Below are 20,317 nucleotides of genomic sequence, written 5' to 3'. Positions count from 1 at the left end.
AAAAATGCAATCAATGAGTTTCACTAATGGCTCAAGTGGATACTCAGACTACAGTTGCAGTTTGAAGTTGATATAACTCATGACTGGTGAAATTCATAATTTTTACCACATAAAATATAACCACTAGGATTATGGTATGATGCTAGGAACACATGGTTTTAAATACTATAGAGACATAAGCTACTAAACTGCAATTCTATGTTTTGTACTTCCTATGAATGGATAAATGTGACTTAGTTGACACTTGTTTCATACTTCTGCTTTCCAGATCTGCGGAAGACATTTGAGCAGGAACCCCTGGGAAAGGAAGTATCCTTGGAACAAGAAGTCTTACTCCAGTGCCGGCCACCTGAAGGGATCCCAGTGGCTGAGGTAACAATTTTTTTTTTCAATTTAGCAATTGGCAATTAGTTATTCTAACAGAGGCCTAACCCATGGCTAATGGTGCAGTGAATTAGGGTATGGTGTGATGAATGGCCAGTAATGGAGTCCTAACTGCCTACTGCTAGCAAAATTGATTGATTGGGACGTGATTAATGACATGGAGTCAATTAGAATACCCTACTGGGCAAAACCACAGGCAGCTTAGTTTAACATTTTCATTTTTTCAAAAAATCATAAAGATTTTGATACTAATCTAATAGTCTGGTACCAATCATAGAAAGACATGGTATGATTTTATGCACCAAAAAATTGTTCATTAGTCCTGATGACTTGGAAAAAGTATAAGAATATGAAGGCTGTATATGTGTGTGTGTGTGTGTGCATATGTGTCTATAAACCTGTGTACCACACACATGAATTTCCTGTTCTATGATGTAATGATAGACCCCAGACATGCATTTTCTGACCAATGATGCAATCATGATGCTTCCTAAAAGCCATGTGCACACACAGTGAGTAAAAGACACTTGAGGGATAGCAGTTGTCCATTAATTTGGTCTCATAAACTTTGGATCGAACCTTTCTTTTTTTCTTTTTTTTCTGCTGAAACAAAGCCTATTTAGTGCTACTTAAGTCCTGTACACTCGATTCACACTACAGCTCCACAGTACAACCAGAGAGTACTGTGTCCTTTGAAACTGCCTTTCTCTGGTGGTGGGTTTATAGGACTCTCAAGTGACTGCGCGTTTTGGCACAACATCGTAGAGCACCCTGTTGCAGCAAATTAATTTTGTGTCTTCCATTTGTTAACAAATAACCTCAAACTCTAAGGAGAAGCTGCCTTTATACGTTTAATACATCAGATTCTTTATATGCATGCAAAGTATTACCCTAACTGATCTAGTGTCCTATAAACCCAGGTACACTTTATAATTTGACAAGTGAAGTAGCTGCCAATTTGTAGGTGGTCATTGTTAGCCTCCAAATTACCTTGAATCATTTGGAAATTTTTTTTCTTTACTGCATATGTTGAAAGAGGTATATTTCTGTTGCAATTTGGACCTATATGTGGGTCTCAGAGATGGGTGAGTTGACTTTTTTGTAAAATTAATGCCTGAAATTCCTCCTTTCTGTGGAATTTCATAATGATATTGAGACATTGTCCAAAATGTGATTAATAATGCACCTCTGATTTGATTTCTCAAAGTTATTCGACCTCCTAGAGATTAAAGCAAAGATGATAGCTCAATTATCTGCATCCATGGCAACAAAATCAAAGATCACATCATTCTTTCCAAATTAATAGTAAAATAATAAATTAATTGAAAACATTGACAAAACCTCTATAAATGGCTCCATTTTTCTATCAAAGACATTCGTAGTGCCACGAGTCAGTGCCAACACTCATAGCTAATCTTAATGAAAATTCCTTTTTAAACTTGTGAAAGAAAGACATTCAGTTTTTGCCTTATAATTGCTTTCTTTTAGCACTCTCCAGAATTGTACCAGAGCCTTTGCTTGATTACAGCCATTTCATGAAATGCCAAGTCCTCATCTTTCAGTGGGGAGACACAGTATGATTTAGTGTGCCTAGGAAGGAAAGTCTTCACTATTCAATATTTCATTTCAGTGACTACAGCAGTTCATCTGTCTCCTTAATTGTAGTTCTGAAATCTTAATGCAAACCTCGTGCAATAAACTATCTTAAATACCAAAATACATCATGAGTTACATGGTTATCCAGAGTCTCACTTAGTCAAGGTTTCTTAAAGGTAGCTAAAATGTGCCAAGTGATAAAATTCTGGTAACTTCTTCATTTTCTTCATCTCCTCAACAAAGTAGTGCACAATGTCAGGGAGTAAGATTCATGACTGCACACTAATTGGCTATGAATTTTATTTGTATCATCACTGGGGACGAGACCAATTAACACTTGGCAAGCTCAAAAATCATATGCCCATTTGACATTCAAAGTACTATATTTAATGCATATTACTTTTCTATTTTTTGAAGTTAGAAGAGAGATCAAACACACATTCTCAAGAGCAGGCTAATAAACTCCTGTGTAGATTCTTTTCAACACTGAAAATCACCAAGATCAGAAAGTTAATGAATACCTTAACATGACATATTACATCTGCCATTTCCTCAAGAGGAACAAATACATTTTAAAAAGAAAGGGATATAGGGTAAATTGGTGAGTTAAAAGATTACATGAACATGTTAATTTAAATATAAATGCATGCATGATTTAGTGTTCTGTTTCCATTTTAAGAATTCTAAGTCATAAAATAGCATGAAATGAGATGTTGATCTTAAAAGGAAACCAGCAGGTAAAACTCCACTATTTTACAGTAATTAGGCTCAATCTTTAAAACATCATGACCAGACTGAATATGTGCTTCTTTTGTTTCTAAGTAAATGATCTGAAATTGAGTCAGATAGCAAGTATTCAGGGAACACATGGCTAATGAGTCCATTGATCTTTGTTTTATAAGCATATATCTAACTCCACTCAAAACCAATTGGGTACATGCTTTGTGCAAAATTAAGAAGCAGTAGTTTTCTTCCTCTGTCTAAATCAGTAGGTTCAGATTCTCTAATCGTAGTTATAATAGTTTCATTTCTGGAACAGATAATGGAGTAGGCATTTCTGAAGTAATGGTTTGTTTCTCTCATTTAAGAAGTCTATATCTCCACTGCAGAATATTAACTTGTTACAAAACTCAGGTTCAAATGTAAGCATCACCATTTGTGACTCTGAACTTGAGCTTACTCAGATTATGAAAAGCAGAAAATAACTGCATATGCAGAACATAGAAATGAGGTTTAAATGAAATGATGTATACCTGTTATTTGAAGCAAAGTAGTGAAAGAACATTCATATTCATTAGTACTATTATCATTTCCTCACTTACTAAATCATAAAAGACTAAATTCAGCCTTTCAGTTTCCAATTAGTGCTGACTCTCCTCTTGCCTCTCTTTTTGGCACAGTAGAACATGTGCAACGCAGCTTTCACTTGATGAAGAGTCATCAAGCAGGTCAACCTCCTATTTTCTTTAGCCAGTTGTGTTAGTCAGAGTCCATAAATGCTGCAAAACCGAGTACTGTGAGCCTTAAAGCAAGGAAATGCCTATTCCACATTGCGCTCAGGAATTGTTTCTGTAAATGCCTAAACCATGCATGCTATCAGGCTTACTTCTAGCTCCTGTTGTTGCTTTTGTCTTCCTAGTCCCACCAGCCCCATACCTCACATTTTTCTCCCAAGGAGGAAATTTGGGTAGAAGTCACTGTTGATTGACCTCCTTTTCAGAATGCAAGAAGAGAGGTAACAAAGAAACTCTCAGGGGAAGCAAAGGTCAACCCAGGATTCCCCACACTCCACCTTTCCCACTAGTGACAGTTTCAAATGCTCTTCACTACACTCATTCAGGAAAGTGACATTGTGGGGACCTCATCTTAGGGCCCTGGGTCTGCCTGCTTCTTCCCCTGCTCTTCTCTAAACCTCTTTTAGTAATATAGTGATAATGGTCAAAACGCTGAATAACTTTCTTAGCTCATAAGCAGAGTTTTGGAAGTCTAGAAATTCTTCTGCTGAATCAGATTAAATTCGTCTGGCTCCTCGGTCATGGGGGACACAAAAATTCCATTGGAACAAGCCAGGGATGAGGGCTGGAGGGCCTAGTTGCTCTGTGACACATTCAGAACTATCTCAGTTTTTGACACCCGGTATTGAGGACCCCAGCATGACTAAATGGCAGCTCCTACAGGCCACAACTTGTGTAGCTGTGACACTGCTTCTGTTGACACAAGTTTACTCTTCTGCCTGCCTATCTAGATGGTATGGAGCCAAAGGATTATTGCTGGATTTTATCTGTCACATCAGCAGCTTGTAGGTCATGTAGTAGAGGCTCTAAATATATTTAACAATATGAAAGCAGTGCTTTTGTTGGACATGCTACAGAGGCTGGGTCTCAGGAAATAGAACTTTCTAGAAAACCATGTTTCCCTCACCCCTGAGGGACAATATCAGTCTTACACCCTGAAGCTAGGGTTCTAACCCACTGGCACCAGGAACAGAAGGTCACTGAGAGATGCTTTAGTTTAAGGATTATCAGTGAGATTAATAGTAGTAATGCTGATTTTTTTAAGTAGACTAAATGAAAAAAAAAGATCAATCCAAGTAATACTCTAGTCTTTTTTATAGCACTGTATTAAATATGAAGCTAGAAATATAATACTATTCTTCCACTTGTAGTGAGGAAATTTCATGAAACCTCCTCCACATGTCCCTGAAGAAACACGAAAATTAATATACCCGTGGAGTGGTGCTAAGCTGTACCAACAGCGTAATAGTGGTACTCTGTGAAATTAAGCCCTCTTTGCTCATTTTAGTTTCTGCCTAGAAAACATTACTGTCACATGATGAGCCAGAAATAAACTCACTGATGTTTTATTTCATAAGATTTTCTCCTTTGAAGAGTATTAGGATCTAAACATCAATGGATACAAGATTTGTCAGCATGTGAGAAGGAGCACAACCAAATTTTTCACTAAAACTTGTGATTTGTTTCACCTTTAACAAGGGGATAATTGCTTCTCTAATTATAATTGAGCTATTTCTCATTGGAGTTTAATTGGAGGAGCAGGGCACAGTGTTCAACTTATTGACCCAGTTGTGCTTTAAAAAAGTCATCTTATTTATCAACATTTGCATCTCTAATTAGCAAGTGGGAAAAATGGGTGATGTGCGAAAGAATCGCTTCTTTTGCTGAATATAGACATGATAAATAGGAAGATCTCTTTTTTTTAAACTTCTTCTGCCAAGGCACAAAGCTGCAGGCAGTGTGAGGTGCCACAAAGTGCAGCATCAGGTGGCTCACAACCTAAATGGTTTGTTAATACAGCTGCTGAACACCTTCTTGCATGAGAACCATTTGTTCCCCTACCATGCTCTCATAACTGGAGCTTCACATCTATGAATTTTTGTACAGGTACACTGTACTTTACATTCTTTGCCGCCAGAAGAGATGGACAAGAAACAAGCATTTGAATACTAATTTGGAGGAAGATAGTGCTTTTATTACTCACTAATATATGTTGCAATTTTCTTGAACCATGTTTGCCACTACAAGAAGGAGGTTTGATCGTGTATAGATTAGCAGCACTGAACATGTGTTTTCCCAAATGTGAAGTTCCCTGACTGCTTTCAAGCTTTGCACTGGTTCTGTTAAGAATCCCCAAAAACATCTCTTTGCTGTGGTCCTCCTATACATTTGTCTCCCAATATCCACCTTTAATAGTTATATACATTTTTTAGAAGCCCAGATAGACATGTAAGCAAAATTAAACATAATAAAATGAAACAATACAGACTCTTTTGAAACGGAAGTTAACAATTTGCACAGCTTATTGGACATAAACTCATGGCTTAATTTCTATACAATTGTGGAGATCCCATCAAATCAATGGTTAAAATGCAGGTTTTATTTCTTAATCATCAATTCATTTACTCAATACAGATCCTTGTGCTCCTAGTAGCATGGAATGTAAGTCCACTACAGCCTCTCAGAGAGAAAAGCACAATAAGCAAGAATTTTTAAAACTGAGAAAGAGATTTTTGGATAATTAGATGTTAAAGGAAATAAGATAAGATCCATGAAGCAGGGACTTAGTTCCCAAGAACTGGAAGTCACTTTGGAGTTCGAGAACAGGCCATCTGAAGAAAGAATATTTGAACTGAGATCTGAGTGATAAAAAAGAGCCAATCTTGGAAAAAAAAAAAAAAAGGAAAGAAAGAAAAGAAAAATATCTGGGTCAGAAGCTCCAGGCAGTGGGACGTGAGAGCAGAAAATACATAAATACCCCAGAAGGAACTGAGGTGGTTACAGGATTAAAAAGCAGGCCAGTGTTTGTGCAACTCAGTGAGCATTGAGTACAAGCCGACCCTCTCTAAGATATGTGTGTCTGTGAGTGAGGGAAGTGAGGGGAGGGTCAGACACTGGCCATCCCCGCCAGGGACTCACAGATGTTTCCAAACCCAGAAGAAATCATTGGAGATTTTTAGTAAGGGATTATCAGGCCATTTTGGCTGCTGCCTGGAAAATAAACTTTAAAAGTGCAATAGCTGAAGTCCAGGGAACCTTCCTGTGAGCCAAATAGAAAGATGGTGCTCATGCTAGAATGGAAATGGAAGAGATGGGGAAAAGGATGCATTTGGCTTCACTGGGTGTAGAAGTCTGTGAATTTAGTTTATGAGAAGAAAATGTAGAAAACATTTGGTTTTTAAGGAAACAATACATCCTCCCTGCAAAGGATCAGCAGACCCACTAGAATGAGTTGTTCTTAGTTGACTGCTAATCAGGGGTCAGCAGACCTCAGCTCTTTCCAGCCCAGTCTCCACGCCAGGGATGCTTCAGTAAACAGGCAAAGAGCAAAGCCCCAGCCTGTGCTTACAACCACAGGGCAGATGAGCTTTGATTTTGAAATCTACTTTTCAAAAAAGTTTTTTTGTTGTTGTTGAAGAAAAAGTGTATCTAGTTTCTTTGGTAAATTCTCTAGCCTTGGAATTCCTTTCAGTGATTATATGCCTACAGGACACTGTCATAACCTCATTGTGGCTAAAATAAATGGCTGTCATCAAGAGCAAAAAGCCTGTGCTTTCTAAGACGATGAGACATAGCTAGAATCCTGAATTCTTCTCATTGATCAATCAGAGCAAAGGTCTGAGATTTCCATATTTTGAAAGATAAGTTTACAAAGACAAAAGGAGTGGAACTATCCATGGACACTCCAATATATTGTCCTTTTGGCCTGGAAAATTTTGTCTCTCACGGACACTTTGTTGACATTTTGTTCCCTTATAAAGCACACTTAATATAGTCACACTTATTTTGGATTTGATTGATTGATGATTGATTGGAAGGGGTGGTTTGTACTCTTAGTTCATTTGGCAACACACTATAATTGCCTTACAGCTGAACTTTACAGATTTCAAGAAACATTCATTCTCACACCACGGTCTGTGTGCATTTAGCTCTCGAAAGCAATGAGCCAGACATATGTGCAATTAAGGCAGTGTTTCCCCAGCCTGAAAACAAATTTCCTTTCTTGGCAAATTCCTTCTCTTTGCAGAAGTTGCAACAACTGAGCAAAATGCCAATACAGGTCACACTTGCTTTTTATCCTTTGGCTATGTTTTTACAATTGTCTAAAGGTATAATTTCAGTTTACTTGAAGATCAACACTGGCAAAGCAAAAAGCATTTTAAAATTCCGATGGTTTAAGAAACCTATGGAAGCATAAAATATATTGCTTAATGGTTATCATGAAAATAAAAGAATGCTGATTTTATTCCCAATATGCAAAGCTGCATACCAAAGTAGATTTCATTCCTGACCAGAGAACATCCAGCACAATTCTGCCCACTGGGAGACTTTCTTGCTTATTTGAAACACCTACAGGTAAAGGCAGGGCATCTATTACTGGTGCGAACCACTAGGAGACAGTACTGAGATTTCAAGCCAAACCCACTGTGAAAGTCTCCAGAAGGGTTAATATCTGTGGTTCTGGTTCACAGATGTGAAAGAGCTGGTGTTCAGACAGTGGCGCATGGATTATCTACATTGACATAATCTGGGAACTTCATAAAATATCAGAGTCTCAGGCCCCACCCTGGACCACTTCAACCGAGTTTATGTTTTGAGAAGATCAGTGGAACCCATGGACAGTACTGGTTGTTACACGTGGAGACAGGTTGGAATAACCTGGGAATCATCAGACCTACTGATGCTTAGGTCCCACCTTAAAGATAGATAAATAGGCATGATGTGCAACCAAACTACCACGGTGTTTTTAAAGTTCCCCACCCAGGTGATTGTAAAATTCAGCCAAGTTTTAGCATCAGTGGTCTAAAGAGCAAGGTTAAAACAGAAAAATACACAAAATCTTCAAACCTGTCACTTCTAAAGCAGTCAGTCGTACTTGGCTGATGCCCAGCTGCTGGCTAATGCTCCTTGGAGAAGTTTGGCTTGGCTGAGTATGCATTTGGTAATCGCCCCATAATTGCTTTTCCCATTTGCTTGATTAATGTAGCTGAATACAATGATTTGAGACTTTTTCTGCATGGCCATAGGTGGGCACAAACTTCTCTGCTCGGCTGTGTCATTTTCAATCCCAGCATGCCAACTTGATGGACCCCAGTTGGAGTTTTATCTTTCTGATTGATGTGGATTTTTGTAGCTAACGGATACTGGACTCACTTTTCATGTTGCTTGGCATGTGGCAGTTTCCCTCAGTTAATTAGGACAAATGTGCCAATTATGTTAATGTTTCTCCTGATAGCAATCAGGGAAGAATTAGATACAACACATCTGTCTTTCACAGGGGAGTATAATAGAAAAGAAAATTGCAAGGTGTTTGTTCTTTATTATTGACAATACCTTATCCAATCACAAGGTTAACAAGCTGATAGATTTGACAGGAAAAGGGCGCCAAAGACAGGGTTGTTAACACCGAGTTGTTACTGTGGTCCTGACCAAAGTCCAACCACATCTGAAGGAACACAATGGCCTTTGCTTCCTTATTAACATGACACCAAAACTGTATTGTCCTATTGGCAAAATACAAGCCATTTACTTGCACCAGGCTGTACACAGAATCAAATTCTTGGGTGGAAGTACTTAAAACTATCAAAGAATTCAGTTTTGTTGATATAAAAATCATGCTAAAAGAAATGAAAAATTTTCAGCCTGCTGAATTATATTGAAGATGTTGTAAATACGTAAGTCATAATTGAATTATAATTGTTGTCTATATGTTTCTGTATAAAACAAATTGGCAGCCATTCTGATCTACAGGCAAATTGGTTTGTTTTCTGTTGTCCTTTTAGGGGAAGTTTAAATTCATACTTTGACAGGACTTAACAGAGGTGCAATTAGAGAGGCTAAATTATATCATAATAAGAGCATTATTGCCATTCTTGTGTTGATTTTAAAAGTCCCAACAGTAACATGAAATTGGCACAGATAGGCAAATTGTGCCCAAAATCAAGCTATTTGTTTAATTTAAAATGTAAAAAAAATATTTTCTGGCAAATATGGTTCTAACATTCTAAGGTTTTTAATATTCAACTATGTATTTTTATCATTGGCAATTACATTATTTGCTATTACAGTATCTGTGTAATTGTGGTTTCACAGTGTTTTGCTGGAAACCATTGGCCCGATAAAAATAGTGAATGTTAGATTATAATGTTTTTAACCTATGATGCAGATTTGCTATAGGTAGAAGAAAAAGCACAGCCCAGAGAAGACTTTTAACATACTTGCCAATATTTATGGTTAGTAATGCTAGTCCAGGCATTCCTGGAAAGATTTGAGTATATGACTTATCTGGGGATACATTTATTTATCCCAGGGGATTGGGAGCAATGAGATATCAAAGAAGAAATTGTGGTTGTTGATCATTTTCATTGTTCTCCCAAAATCTACCCTTTATTTCTAATAGTAAAACATGAGTATATATATAGTTTCAGTAACTGTTAAGAGCAAATAATGAAAAAATGTTCTGGAAAAAAAAAACTTGATATATAGCTATCTTTTCAAATAAGGCCCTCAGCTTATAAACTATTAATATGAGTGCATAGTTAGTTGAAATTTTGGACTCTGTCTTAGACAACCCCACTGCTGTGATGTTCAATTAGAGAGATAGAAGGGGAATAAACAAAAGTGAGTATATGAATATGGGAAATCAAAATTAAACTGAGGATTAGAGCGTATCCCGTATTTAATTATAAGCTATACTCCACTGGGAACAGTAATCCCCAATTTCTCTCTGTCTGTTGATGATATAAATCAAAACTAAGTTTAAAGAATAAAGCATGCAGGGACAAAGTGATAGAGAACTTTCGAATTATGAGAGTTGTTGAATGCTAGAAGAGCTGCTAAAAAGAAGTTACGGATGCCTGGACCTTTAAGAAATGATCTCCATGTTTTCTGCACAACTTCTCTTTCCTTTACACTGCTTGTGCCACCAGTAGTTCTGACTTTTATAAAACACCAGTAACACTGAAACTATAAAACCATGCTTCTTGGAGCCATAAAACAAAGTTGCTTCTTAAATCACATCATACGCAAGTAGGGATGGCAGTTTTATACACATTTTCTGAGAACACACAATATGGGATCAATATGCTCCAGTCCTAAAACTCATAATCAAATTGGGACTCACTCATCTCCATTAATAAAATCATGTTAGTGTTTTGAGAACGCTGTGCTGGACAAAAGGCATCAATAGAACTAAATGCCCTGCCGGCTGGAGGGGTTTCTCAGCATTTCACCCTCCTCCTGTCGGAGGTGAAAAGCAGTGCTCCTGCGGGAGGGCTGGAAATGGGACATATCTTCTGAGAGTGCATGCCGGAGACAGGATTGAGGTTATAAATAAGGCAAACTTTCCTCACCAGGAGTTTTGTGAACGAAGACTCATAAACCACCACCTACAGTCCTATGGAGAAGGAAATTGAAAGTCAGATTTCTCTCAGATGTTTTGGGCTTTTTAATTTCCTGATAGACATTATGACTTTAAAGATATATAATATTTAATAGAGACAGTGACAAACACCCAGGGAATCATCAATATTTAAAACATATTTATGCAAATATAGCTCCCTTTGTAGTAAATTTTGTACCACAGAAGTGGCATTTAAATAGGCACATTGGCTAGCTCCCAGTCCAGGTGCATTTTCTTCCGTAGCTCAGTTAATCCTCTGACAATGCCAGGAGCAGCTCCCTTCTTCCCATTATATGGAAAGATTATGATCTGTGAGCTTGGAGTCCACACAAGGCTGCAAACTGGATTAGAGGAAGAGCTGAGCCCCAGAAGCCTGATGCACTTGGGAGCCCTTTTGGTTCCTTATAAGAATAGTTTTATTGACTGTCTACTTTTGAAATTTGATTCATGAACCTGGCACACCTCATATGTGAGACTTTATCTGGTCAATTTTCTAAGTTTATCAGATAATTTCCAGACAAATAGTGTCTTTCGGGGAGAGTCATGCATTGATCAACCAAATAGGGGAAGCAGAATGTTGTTCAGTAATTGTAAAAAAAAAAAAAAAATGCTAGTATAGTATATTAATAGTAGAAATGGGTTGATGGGTACCTGCAATCTCTTTGTGTGACACTCTCAGAATTTCTATTTTTAGAATGCAAAAGAGAAACAACTTCAGGATCCATTAATGATTCCACTATTTAAGAAAAAAAATACTATTTGTTTTGAAACCACTGAAGGTTGGGCTCCTTATCAATCAAATGAACTCACTATGCTGCAGGTGAAGTCACAAGACCTGTAGGGATATTAAAAGCTCCTCAGATCACCCCCTGATACACAGTCAAGGTCAAGAATCATTGATATGAACATTAAAGGGAACAAAATTGTAGGGAGAGCCCTGAGAAGGAAATAAGATACCAAGAGATAAAAGTCAAATGGCTAAAGTGTGCACCAGAAAGTGTGCAGAGGGACAGTGGAATTACTTGTTATAGAGAGGCTTTTGGATTTGGCAGTCAGGAAGACTCCCTGTCACCTGTGAAAGTCAAGTTGAGGTAGTGAACATGAATCCAGGCAAAGGTTAGTTGAGTAAACAGGAAAGTGGATTGATGGAGACTGTGATTAATCAACTCTTCAGGCAGTTTACCCACAGAGGGAAATAGAAGGTGGGCGCACAGTTGAGGAGGGTGGGCACCATGATTCTGCTGTTGGTTGATATTTAGCAAGGAGTTGATGTGTGACTACTGTGGGTTACTTGAGAGTCAAAAGACGGGAAGTATTTCTGGAGCAGTTTTACCCTTCTGCCTATTTGCCCTTTTTAAAAAGACACAGGTATACATCATTGACTCGTTTTCAGAAAGATCATGGAAATACTGACTCCTCTGGGATCATGGAGGAGGTGGGAGAGTAGGCGGTCACACAGACTTTAGTTTCTGGCTGCGAGCCACTGGAATTTTAAAGTTAGGAATGGTCTTAGAAGTGGCTTCTAAACCTACAAGCTGATGTCCTCCAGGTGGACAAATTTTCTTTCCTCTGTGCTAACACTGTTCAACCAGAGTAGGATGCCTTATTTTGGTTGGATGTTGTACAAGGCCTCACACTGTAAACGTTGCTCCTTGCCACTGAAAATATTGTCTAAGAAAATAACCATAGGATGCCCAGTTAACATTTTGCATGGTAAATGATGCTGTATGAATATGTATAACTAGTATCTTCAGGAAGAATTTATTGGGATTATTTAGGAAATAAATGTGCACGTTGAAAATATGCTAAAACATATTTTCATTTTGTACTAGATATTATTTCACATGTTCTAAACTTTCGCCTTCACTGGTAACCTATTCAGTATGTAAGATATCAACTTAAGATTGAGAATGAATTATTTCCTCTATAGTGAAATAATTGTTATTATTTTTAAAGATTCTCTTTTTATTGGAAAGTCAGATTTACAGGGAGAAAAGAAGACAGAAGCTAATCATTCATCCCCTGGTTACTACCCAAGTGGCCACAACAGCCTGAGCTGAGCTGAGCTCAAGCCAGGAGCAAGCAGGTTCTTCTGGGGTCACCCTTGCAGGTGCAGGGTCCCAAGGCTTGGGCCATCCTCAACTGCTTTCTCAGGCCACAAACAGCTGGTTGGGAAGTAGAACAGTTGGGATATGAACCAGCGCCAAAATGGGATCCCAGCACATGCAAGGCGAGGACTTTAGCCAGTAAGCTATTGTGCCAGGCCCAAAATAATTACTTTTAAAGACATATTATTTGCAAAGGCAGAGAGAAGGAAAGAGACAGAGATAAAAAGATGATAAGTGGATAGATAGATAAATACGTAGATACATAGATAAATAGCTTAATCTATGTTCCCTTTACTGATCACTCCTAAATGGCCAAAACGGCAAGGACCCAGAGATCCACGTGGATCACCCTTGTGGGTGGCAGGTGCCCAAAGTACTTGGCCCATCTTCTGCAGCTTTCCCAGATGCTTTAGCAGAGAACTGATTCAGAAGTGGAGCAGCTGGGACTCGAACTGATGCTCTGGTAGGAGATGCCAGGATCGCAGGTGAATGTTTAACATGACACAACTCATGTCCCTAGTAGAGGAATTACCTTATGCTTTACATGAGGTTATCATCAGCAGTGTTTTCACGTTATGTGTTTCAAAATTCACAAAAATCTTACAAGGGGGTGAGCTAAGTAGCTAAATTATTTTTAGCTTAGACATATGGAAAAGAAAACTTTAATGACATCTTACGACTTGCTCAAGTTGGTAGAGTCAGTGCATGGCACATTCAGGTCTTAATACTAGGGCTCATAATTAGCATTCAAATGTCTAACAGGATCTGCTTGGCCTTCTGTAAAGATGTGATGACATTAGCTCCAGAAAAATTTTGCAGAAATATGAGGCGTTCTAATTCCTTGATGTCCAACGTCCAGTCCTGTTACTGTCTGTTCTTTGTTCTTGCCAGTTCTCAGCTGCCTCGTTCCTGTCAGGTGGAGCCCCCTGCTTGGTGAAAGAGCTACAGTTCTCTCATGCCTTACTACAATGTTCTTGAAATTTATTGCTAGCATATCCCTAATGGACATTAAAAATACATATCCCACTGCACATTTGTAAGTTAGTATCTAAAAATTGTATTGCAAAAAGTAAGCAAAAATGCTGTGTTCAGATACATTGTAAATGTTTACCATTAAAAATGTTAGAAGACCCAGGTAGCTGAGATAAACCAAAATGATTTCTCACCCACAATTACACTAATCCGTTTCTATTGTGACTTGTATTTCTATTCCACTTGCCCATAGATTTTTATGTTGATACAATAAACTTTAACTATCATGATAGGCATATCATACTTCTCTAAATTGAAGATACGAACATAAATTTTATTTTCTATGACCATCAGAATTTAAATGATGAATTTTTTCTATATTTATGATTATTGCATAATTTGTCTAAAGAACTCAAATGAACTACAAGTTAAGTTTTGAAAAGTAACAATTTAGCATAAAGGCTTAATTTTTATTGGGAAGACATTTTCTGCAGGAGAAATAGTGACCATTTTCCCCTAATAATTTACTTTGCCCATGTGTGAATATTATTACTGTTGAAATAAGACAGGATAAAATTATTTCAATTTCTGTCACATATAAATGCAAATAGTATGAATCTTTTTTGGTATATCTAAGCAAATAGTTATACATATAGTTGTATCATAACTATGTCCTTCAACTGTTTGCACAAATTCCAAGGTATAGGTCACAAATTACCTAGTGACCCATTATTAGAATGTATTTGCATGATCTATCAACTGGCCTATTAGGTCTTCCTCCAGTTTTCTTGAAAGCAAATGTGTAAACTATCTGATGTACAAACAGACTCACTACCCAATTCAATATTTTTATAACTTGCTTTGGTATTCCCAGTATTTCCCCGTCTGGTGCTTTGGAGCACTTGTTCAATGTACAGTGGTAAAAATTTCACTGCAAGTGATGATTTTTTTTTTTTATCTAGAAGGCCTGTGCCTGGGAGGTGGTATTGAGGAAGAAGCACAATTTTAAGATGAGAGCACTGATTGACTTAAAAATAGTTTTGTTTGCATTTCCCTGAGAAATCTGTTCATACTGCCAGATCTTTGATCCTAGCTTTGAAATCTATGTGAATTCAGTTTGAAATCTTTGGATGTTCAAACACCTGTATACCTAAAACCAAGACAGCCTTCCATGTTCATTTATATAACTTCTTTTCAATAATCTATGGCTTACTTTATATTATTTCTATAGGTCATTTTCTTGTGAAGAAAACTTTTCAGGAATAGAATTATAATCTATTCCTTCCTAAAGACATTTCAAGCCAAAACTAAAAGTTTGTAATGCTATGTTGAAACCAGTGAGGCTTTTCTGATACTGCAAAAATAGAAGTCCTTGTTCTGACTCTGAAGTAAACATGTACTGGTGGCATTGTTGGTAAAGGAAGGCACATTGAGTGCCTCTTTCCTAAGCATCCCATAGCTTCCCTGGTTGCCCCAGCCAGAAGCTGACTCATATCAATTATAGGTAGCAGAATGTGTATTAGTATCACACGCTCCTCCAACCATTGTCTTACGATGTGGAGCCTGCAGTGACCATTCTCAAGGTTGGAGCGCTAGGGTTGCCTCCTCCTAACTCTGTGTTTAACGGAGAAGAGCCCAGGATTCTTGCATTTGGGAGTTTTGTGCTCCAATCTGAACAAATCTGCATGTGAATGTCTCATTTTCAGACCTGTTGCAGGAATAAAGATGAGATATTCAGAACACACAGCCAGGTGTTTAGTGTGCCCAATCAGGCTCTTATTTCCTCCATTTACCCTGGTGGGCAACCTCGCCATTCATTTTTACCACCAACTGTGTCCTGCCAATTTCGTTCTAGGGAACTCTGCTCCCTCAATCTAGGTCCTGACTCTGATGATTTGCACTGAGAACTACAGGGTGTCTCTGCCTCCTCCAGCCCCTCTCTTGAACTCTGTTGCCCTAAATAACAGTTATTATTTTATAACCACATGGTATGTCTCATAATTCATGCCTCTTTTTTCCTTCCTTTATACCAACTCGACTACCCCCGCAATCCTCTCAGTGGGAAGAAATAGAAACTGAGAAGTGACCTCACAGACAGCCCCCAGGAACTGGGGAATGATGGAGAAAGCAGTTGTGACTATAAGCAAACTCTGTCTCTTGAGGGTTTAGATAAAAATGTTAAAGCTCATGATATGTGTGCCATGGAGTGGAAGTGCAGCAGACAGAGGCTTCTATCAAAGACAGGACAAGTGATGAGAGCTAGATTGAAATACTAGGAGAAAATCATTGAAAATTCTTAAAGATAAAATTAGAAATTGTCAAATTTGAGATGATTTGATTAAAATCCATTTTATGCTTTTTACTCTATGTGAAAATAATAGTAATATATTGCCTATAATTTCTATCATATTAGCAAAGACAATAGTAAATCTTTCTCAGTTGAATTTTGCTAAATTACCATTGATTTTAAAATCTATTTTTTAAAAATTTGACGTAGTGTGATGATTTCTTTAGCTCAAAAGAACTAAAAAATAATATTTATTTAGAGTAAATTACTCTAATACTTCTAATGCAGTCTTAGAATTATAATCCAAAATGGTGAGTTGACTCTGATAGAAATATCAGGGAAAACGAAAGGAATTCAGCTGTTAAAATACTCTTGTAGTTTTTTGGGTTAACACTATTTATCTTCTAATGTCCAAGTTATTGGAGCTTTGTCTCCTCTTCAATATGTCCTATGTGTTCCCTCTATACCAGGCAGGAAAGTATTTCATATAGTAACTCACTTAATCCTTAAAAATCCTATAAAATGGCTCTAGAATGATCGTCATTTTATAAATGAGGACCCTGAGGTATGCAGAAGATGAGAAACTTAACCAAGACAAGTGCAAACTTCAACCTGCTGAATGGCAAAGTTTAGGAACTACAAGCAGAACTCCAAAGTGAGAACACGCAGTGGGATCACTCCACATCCACAAATGAACAGAATATACAAATACAGCATCCTAATCTGACCTTATGGCTGTTTTCATAACCTGTTAATAAAACCCCACACATTTATAAAGGCTTGGGGACATTTCATCAAATACGCTCTAAATTCTTGAAAAGACTACAGTTCCTGAGCCACAAGGACAGGGCAATTTCAGCAGCACTTTGCACGACTGCAGCCATGACAACAAGTCATGGTTAATGGTTGAAGCCTTTTATTGTTTTCCGAACTTCCACCTATTTTTCTCTCTTCTTGAATGTTTTATACATATCTAAAAATAACTTCTAACCCAGAAAGGTTTTTCTCTTGTATAAATCTTGCTAAATGGACATTGTGGGTAAAATACCAGCCAGAGGATGAAATCAAGAGAAAGTGCTAAAAATACAAAACAACTGTAAAATCAGTCCAGAGTATCGACTCCTGATTAACCAAGATCAGTTCACAAATAAATATCATTGCAGTAATACGATTAATTATTTGTGGCTCAATGCAATAAAATTTAGCACAATAAAACGTCCTACATTTCTCAGATTCTATATAGAGTAAATTTAAGGCGAATCACTGGGCAATTAATTCAAATGGGAGAGAATTGTATTTTCTAGTAGCATGTGTTCTGAAAACACTGTATGGAAAGGACATAAATTTTTACATCTTCATGTTTATCTTGGCAGGAAGAGAGGGAGAGGGTCAGAAAAAAAGAGTACCATCCACCAATTCACTCTTCAGATATCTATAATGACCAGTAATAAACCCAGTTGAATCCAAGAGCTGGGAGTTCGGACCATGTTTCCCACACTGGAGACAATCACACAAGCACTGGAGCTGCCTGCTGCCTCCCGCCATGTGCATCAGCAGGGAAGTGAAATCAGAATTCAAAAACAGAATCAAGCCCTAGCACGCTGATGTGGGACCCAAGTATCTTAACCACCAACTAAACATCCACCCTAAAGGATATTTTTTCTTAAGTTTTATTTTTATTGGAAAGTCAGATAATTAGAGAGGAGGAGAGACAGAGAGGAAGATCTTCTGTCTGTTGATTCACTCCCCAAGCAACCACAATGGCCAGAGTTACATCGATCCAAAGCCAGGAGCCCAGAGCCTTTTCTTGGTCTCCCAGCAGGTGCAGGGTCCCAAGGCTTTGGTCCCTCCTCGACTGCATTCCTATGCCACAAACAGGGAGCCAGATGGGAAATGGGGCCACAGTGATTAGAACCAGCACCCATGTAGGATCCCACAGAATGCAATGCAAGGACTTTAGCCACTAGGCTACTATGCTGGGCCCCACAAAGGGTATTTTAAAGTACATGTTATGTCTCTTATATTGTTTTTTCTTGCTGATTCAGATAATTTTTGCATGGCATACACACACTTATTTTCTCACATTATTTTTCCCATCTTACATATTCTATGTTTTCATTCTTGCCTTTTCATTCCTTATCTCAGCCAAATTGATTTAACAACAAAAAATAATAATGTTTGAGCCACACTAGTCTGCATATATTCTTTTTGTCAATATTCATGTTCAGTTATTAATGCTAAAATAAAGCTGACCTAACAAAAGCAAAAGTCGTCAAGATTTCTGTTTGTGTCTTGTTTTTTGTTTTAACATAAAGGGCAGAGAATTAAAAGAGAGAAAGATTTTTCTATTCTTTGATTCACTCACCAAATGTCTATAATAGCTAGTGCTGGATCATTTCAAAGCAAAGGGTCCATCCCAGTCACCAATACAAGTGGCAAGGGCCCAACTAGTTGAGCCATCACCTGTTACCTCCTAGGGTGCATATTAGCAAGAAGTTGGAAACAGGAGATAAGCCAACTCCTAAACCCAAGCACTACAAAATGGAATGCAGACATGTCAAGCAGTGCCTTAACCCTTTGGACAAGCACCTATTCCAATGTATCACCTTTATGGATGCCTAAAAATACACATAGCAAATTTGACCACAGTTTGGTCGTACATTCCGCCAATATTAATGAAGCACCTACTAGCTGCCAATTCTAAGCCCTGAGGAGACAGCAATCATTATAAAGGTGAGACTGGAAAATACTACAGCTTACTTTTTGTTGAGCAATACAGCCAATAAATAATAAAATAAAATGAACTATCAAATATATGAGATTGTGGAAAATTTCATGAAAAAAATAACAACATGGAAGTTGATACATTGGGATTGAGAGATTTCAGTTTTAATAGCTGATCACAAAATGTCTCATGCAGGTGACATTTCAGGAAGATCTAAAGGAGGAAAAAGAGGAAAGGATATAGATTCATAGGGAAAAAATTTTCCTTGCATTTACAGCAGGAAATTCAACTCTTCAAGGCAAGAGCATCCCCTGTGAGACAAAAAGACCAGAAAGAGGCAAATATGGTATGAAATGAAGAAAGGACAAAGAAAGTAAAGGAAGAAAGTGAACTCAGATCCAGGGGCTTTGCAATGCAAGTTGGTGCTTGTTAGGACTTCAGTTTCAAACGTGAGATACAGAGATATTAGATGGTCTGAGATGTGATGTGGCATGTTCTGATTGAAGACTCATGAATCATACTGACTGCTGCATTAGAAATAGACTTGCTAGCCAGGCGGGATGAGCATAAAGCAAGAAGTTGTTGCTGCAAACCAGAAGAAAAATGATAGGACTAGATGAAGGACATCGTGATGAGGCTGTGAAAAGTGGGCAAACCCTAATATGGTGCTGCAACACCAAATGAGCAGAAAGGGGGGGGGGCGTTGAGGGAATGTGCATTCTGTATTTTTGTCTAACTGGAAGGTTGGAGTTGGCAATTCTGAGCCGGCTGAGGCAGCAGGAAGATCACGATTAGAAAGGCAGTGTGGGAGGTCATTATGAGACAACTGAGTGGTGTCGCACGAAATCAGTTGGATATATGAGTCTAGAGTTCAAGGGTGGGGTCTGGGCAAGATATAAATTTAGGAGTCATCTTGTGAAACCGGATGAGCTCACCATGTGGATAGAAAATTTAAAAGAGGTCTAAGGAGCTAGCCCTGAGAGCAGAAATGCTAGCTCATGGAAGCTCTGGAACTACAGTGAGCTTGAACCAAACCCAAAGGTGTACCATGAACAGCAGAAAGGACACAGCTGGGTCAGACAATGCTGATGAGTCCAGTCTAATGAACACTAAACCTGCAGCGAGAGATTTAACAAAATGACTGATGACTAGACCCGGCACAGTGGCTTAGCGGCTAAAGTCTCTCCTTGAACATACCAGGATCCCATATGGGTGTCAGTTCTAATCCCTGCTTCCCACCCAGCTCCCTGCTTGAGGCCTGGGAAAGCAGTCCAGGATGACCCAAATCCTTGGGACCCCACACACACGGGAGACATGGAGGAAGCTCCT

At 38.2% G+C, this 20,317-nt stretch overlaps 1 protein-coding gene across 2 annotated transcripts in view; it reads left to right on the top strand.

Annotated features, from left to right (window-relative positions):
* UNC5C (unc-5 netrin receptor C) overlaps positions 1–20,317 on the top strand; it is a 334,610-nt gene that overhangs the window by 244,705 nt on the left and 69,588 nt on the right. For both annotated transcript variants that reach the window (XM_040966791.1, XM_040966793.1), the window contains exon 4: positions 269–372. In XM_040966791.1, the coding sequence (XP_040822725.1) occupies positions 269–372 (104 nt within the window). The remainder of the gene's footprint in view (positions 1–268; positions 373–20,317) is intronic.

Source organism: Ochotona curzoniae, unplaced genomic scaffold (assembly GCF_017591425.1).
Source record: "Ochotona curzoniae isolate NIBS_2020 unplaced genomic scaffold, NIBS_Ocur_1.0 scaffold_4506, whole genome shotgun sequence".
NCBI lineage: Eukaryota > Metazoa > Chordata > Mammalia > Lagomorpha > Ochotonidae > Ochotona > Ochotona curzoniae.
The sequence above is the reverse complement of the archived record's forward strand: the minus strand, read 5'-3'. Positions and strand labels throughout refer to the sequence as shown.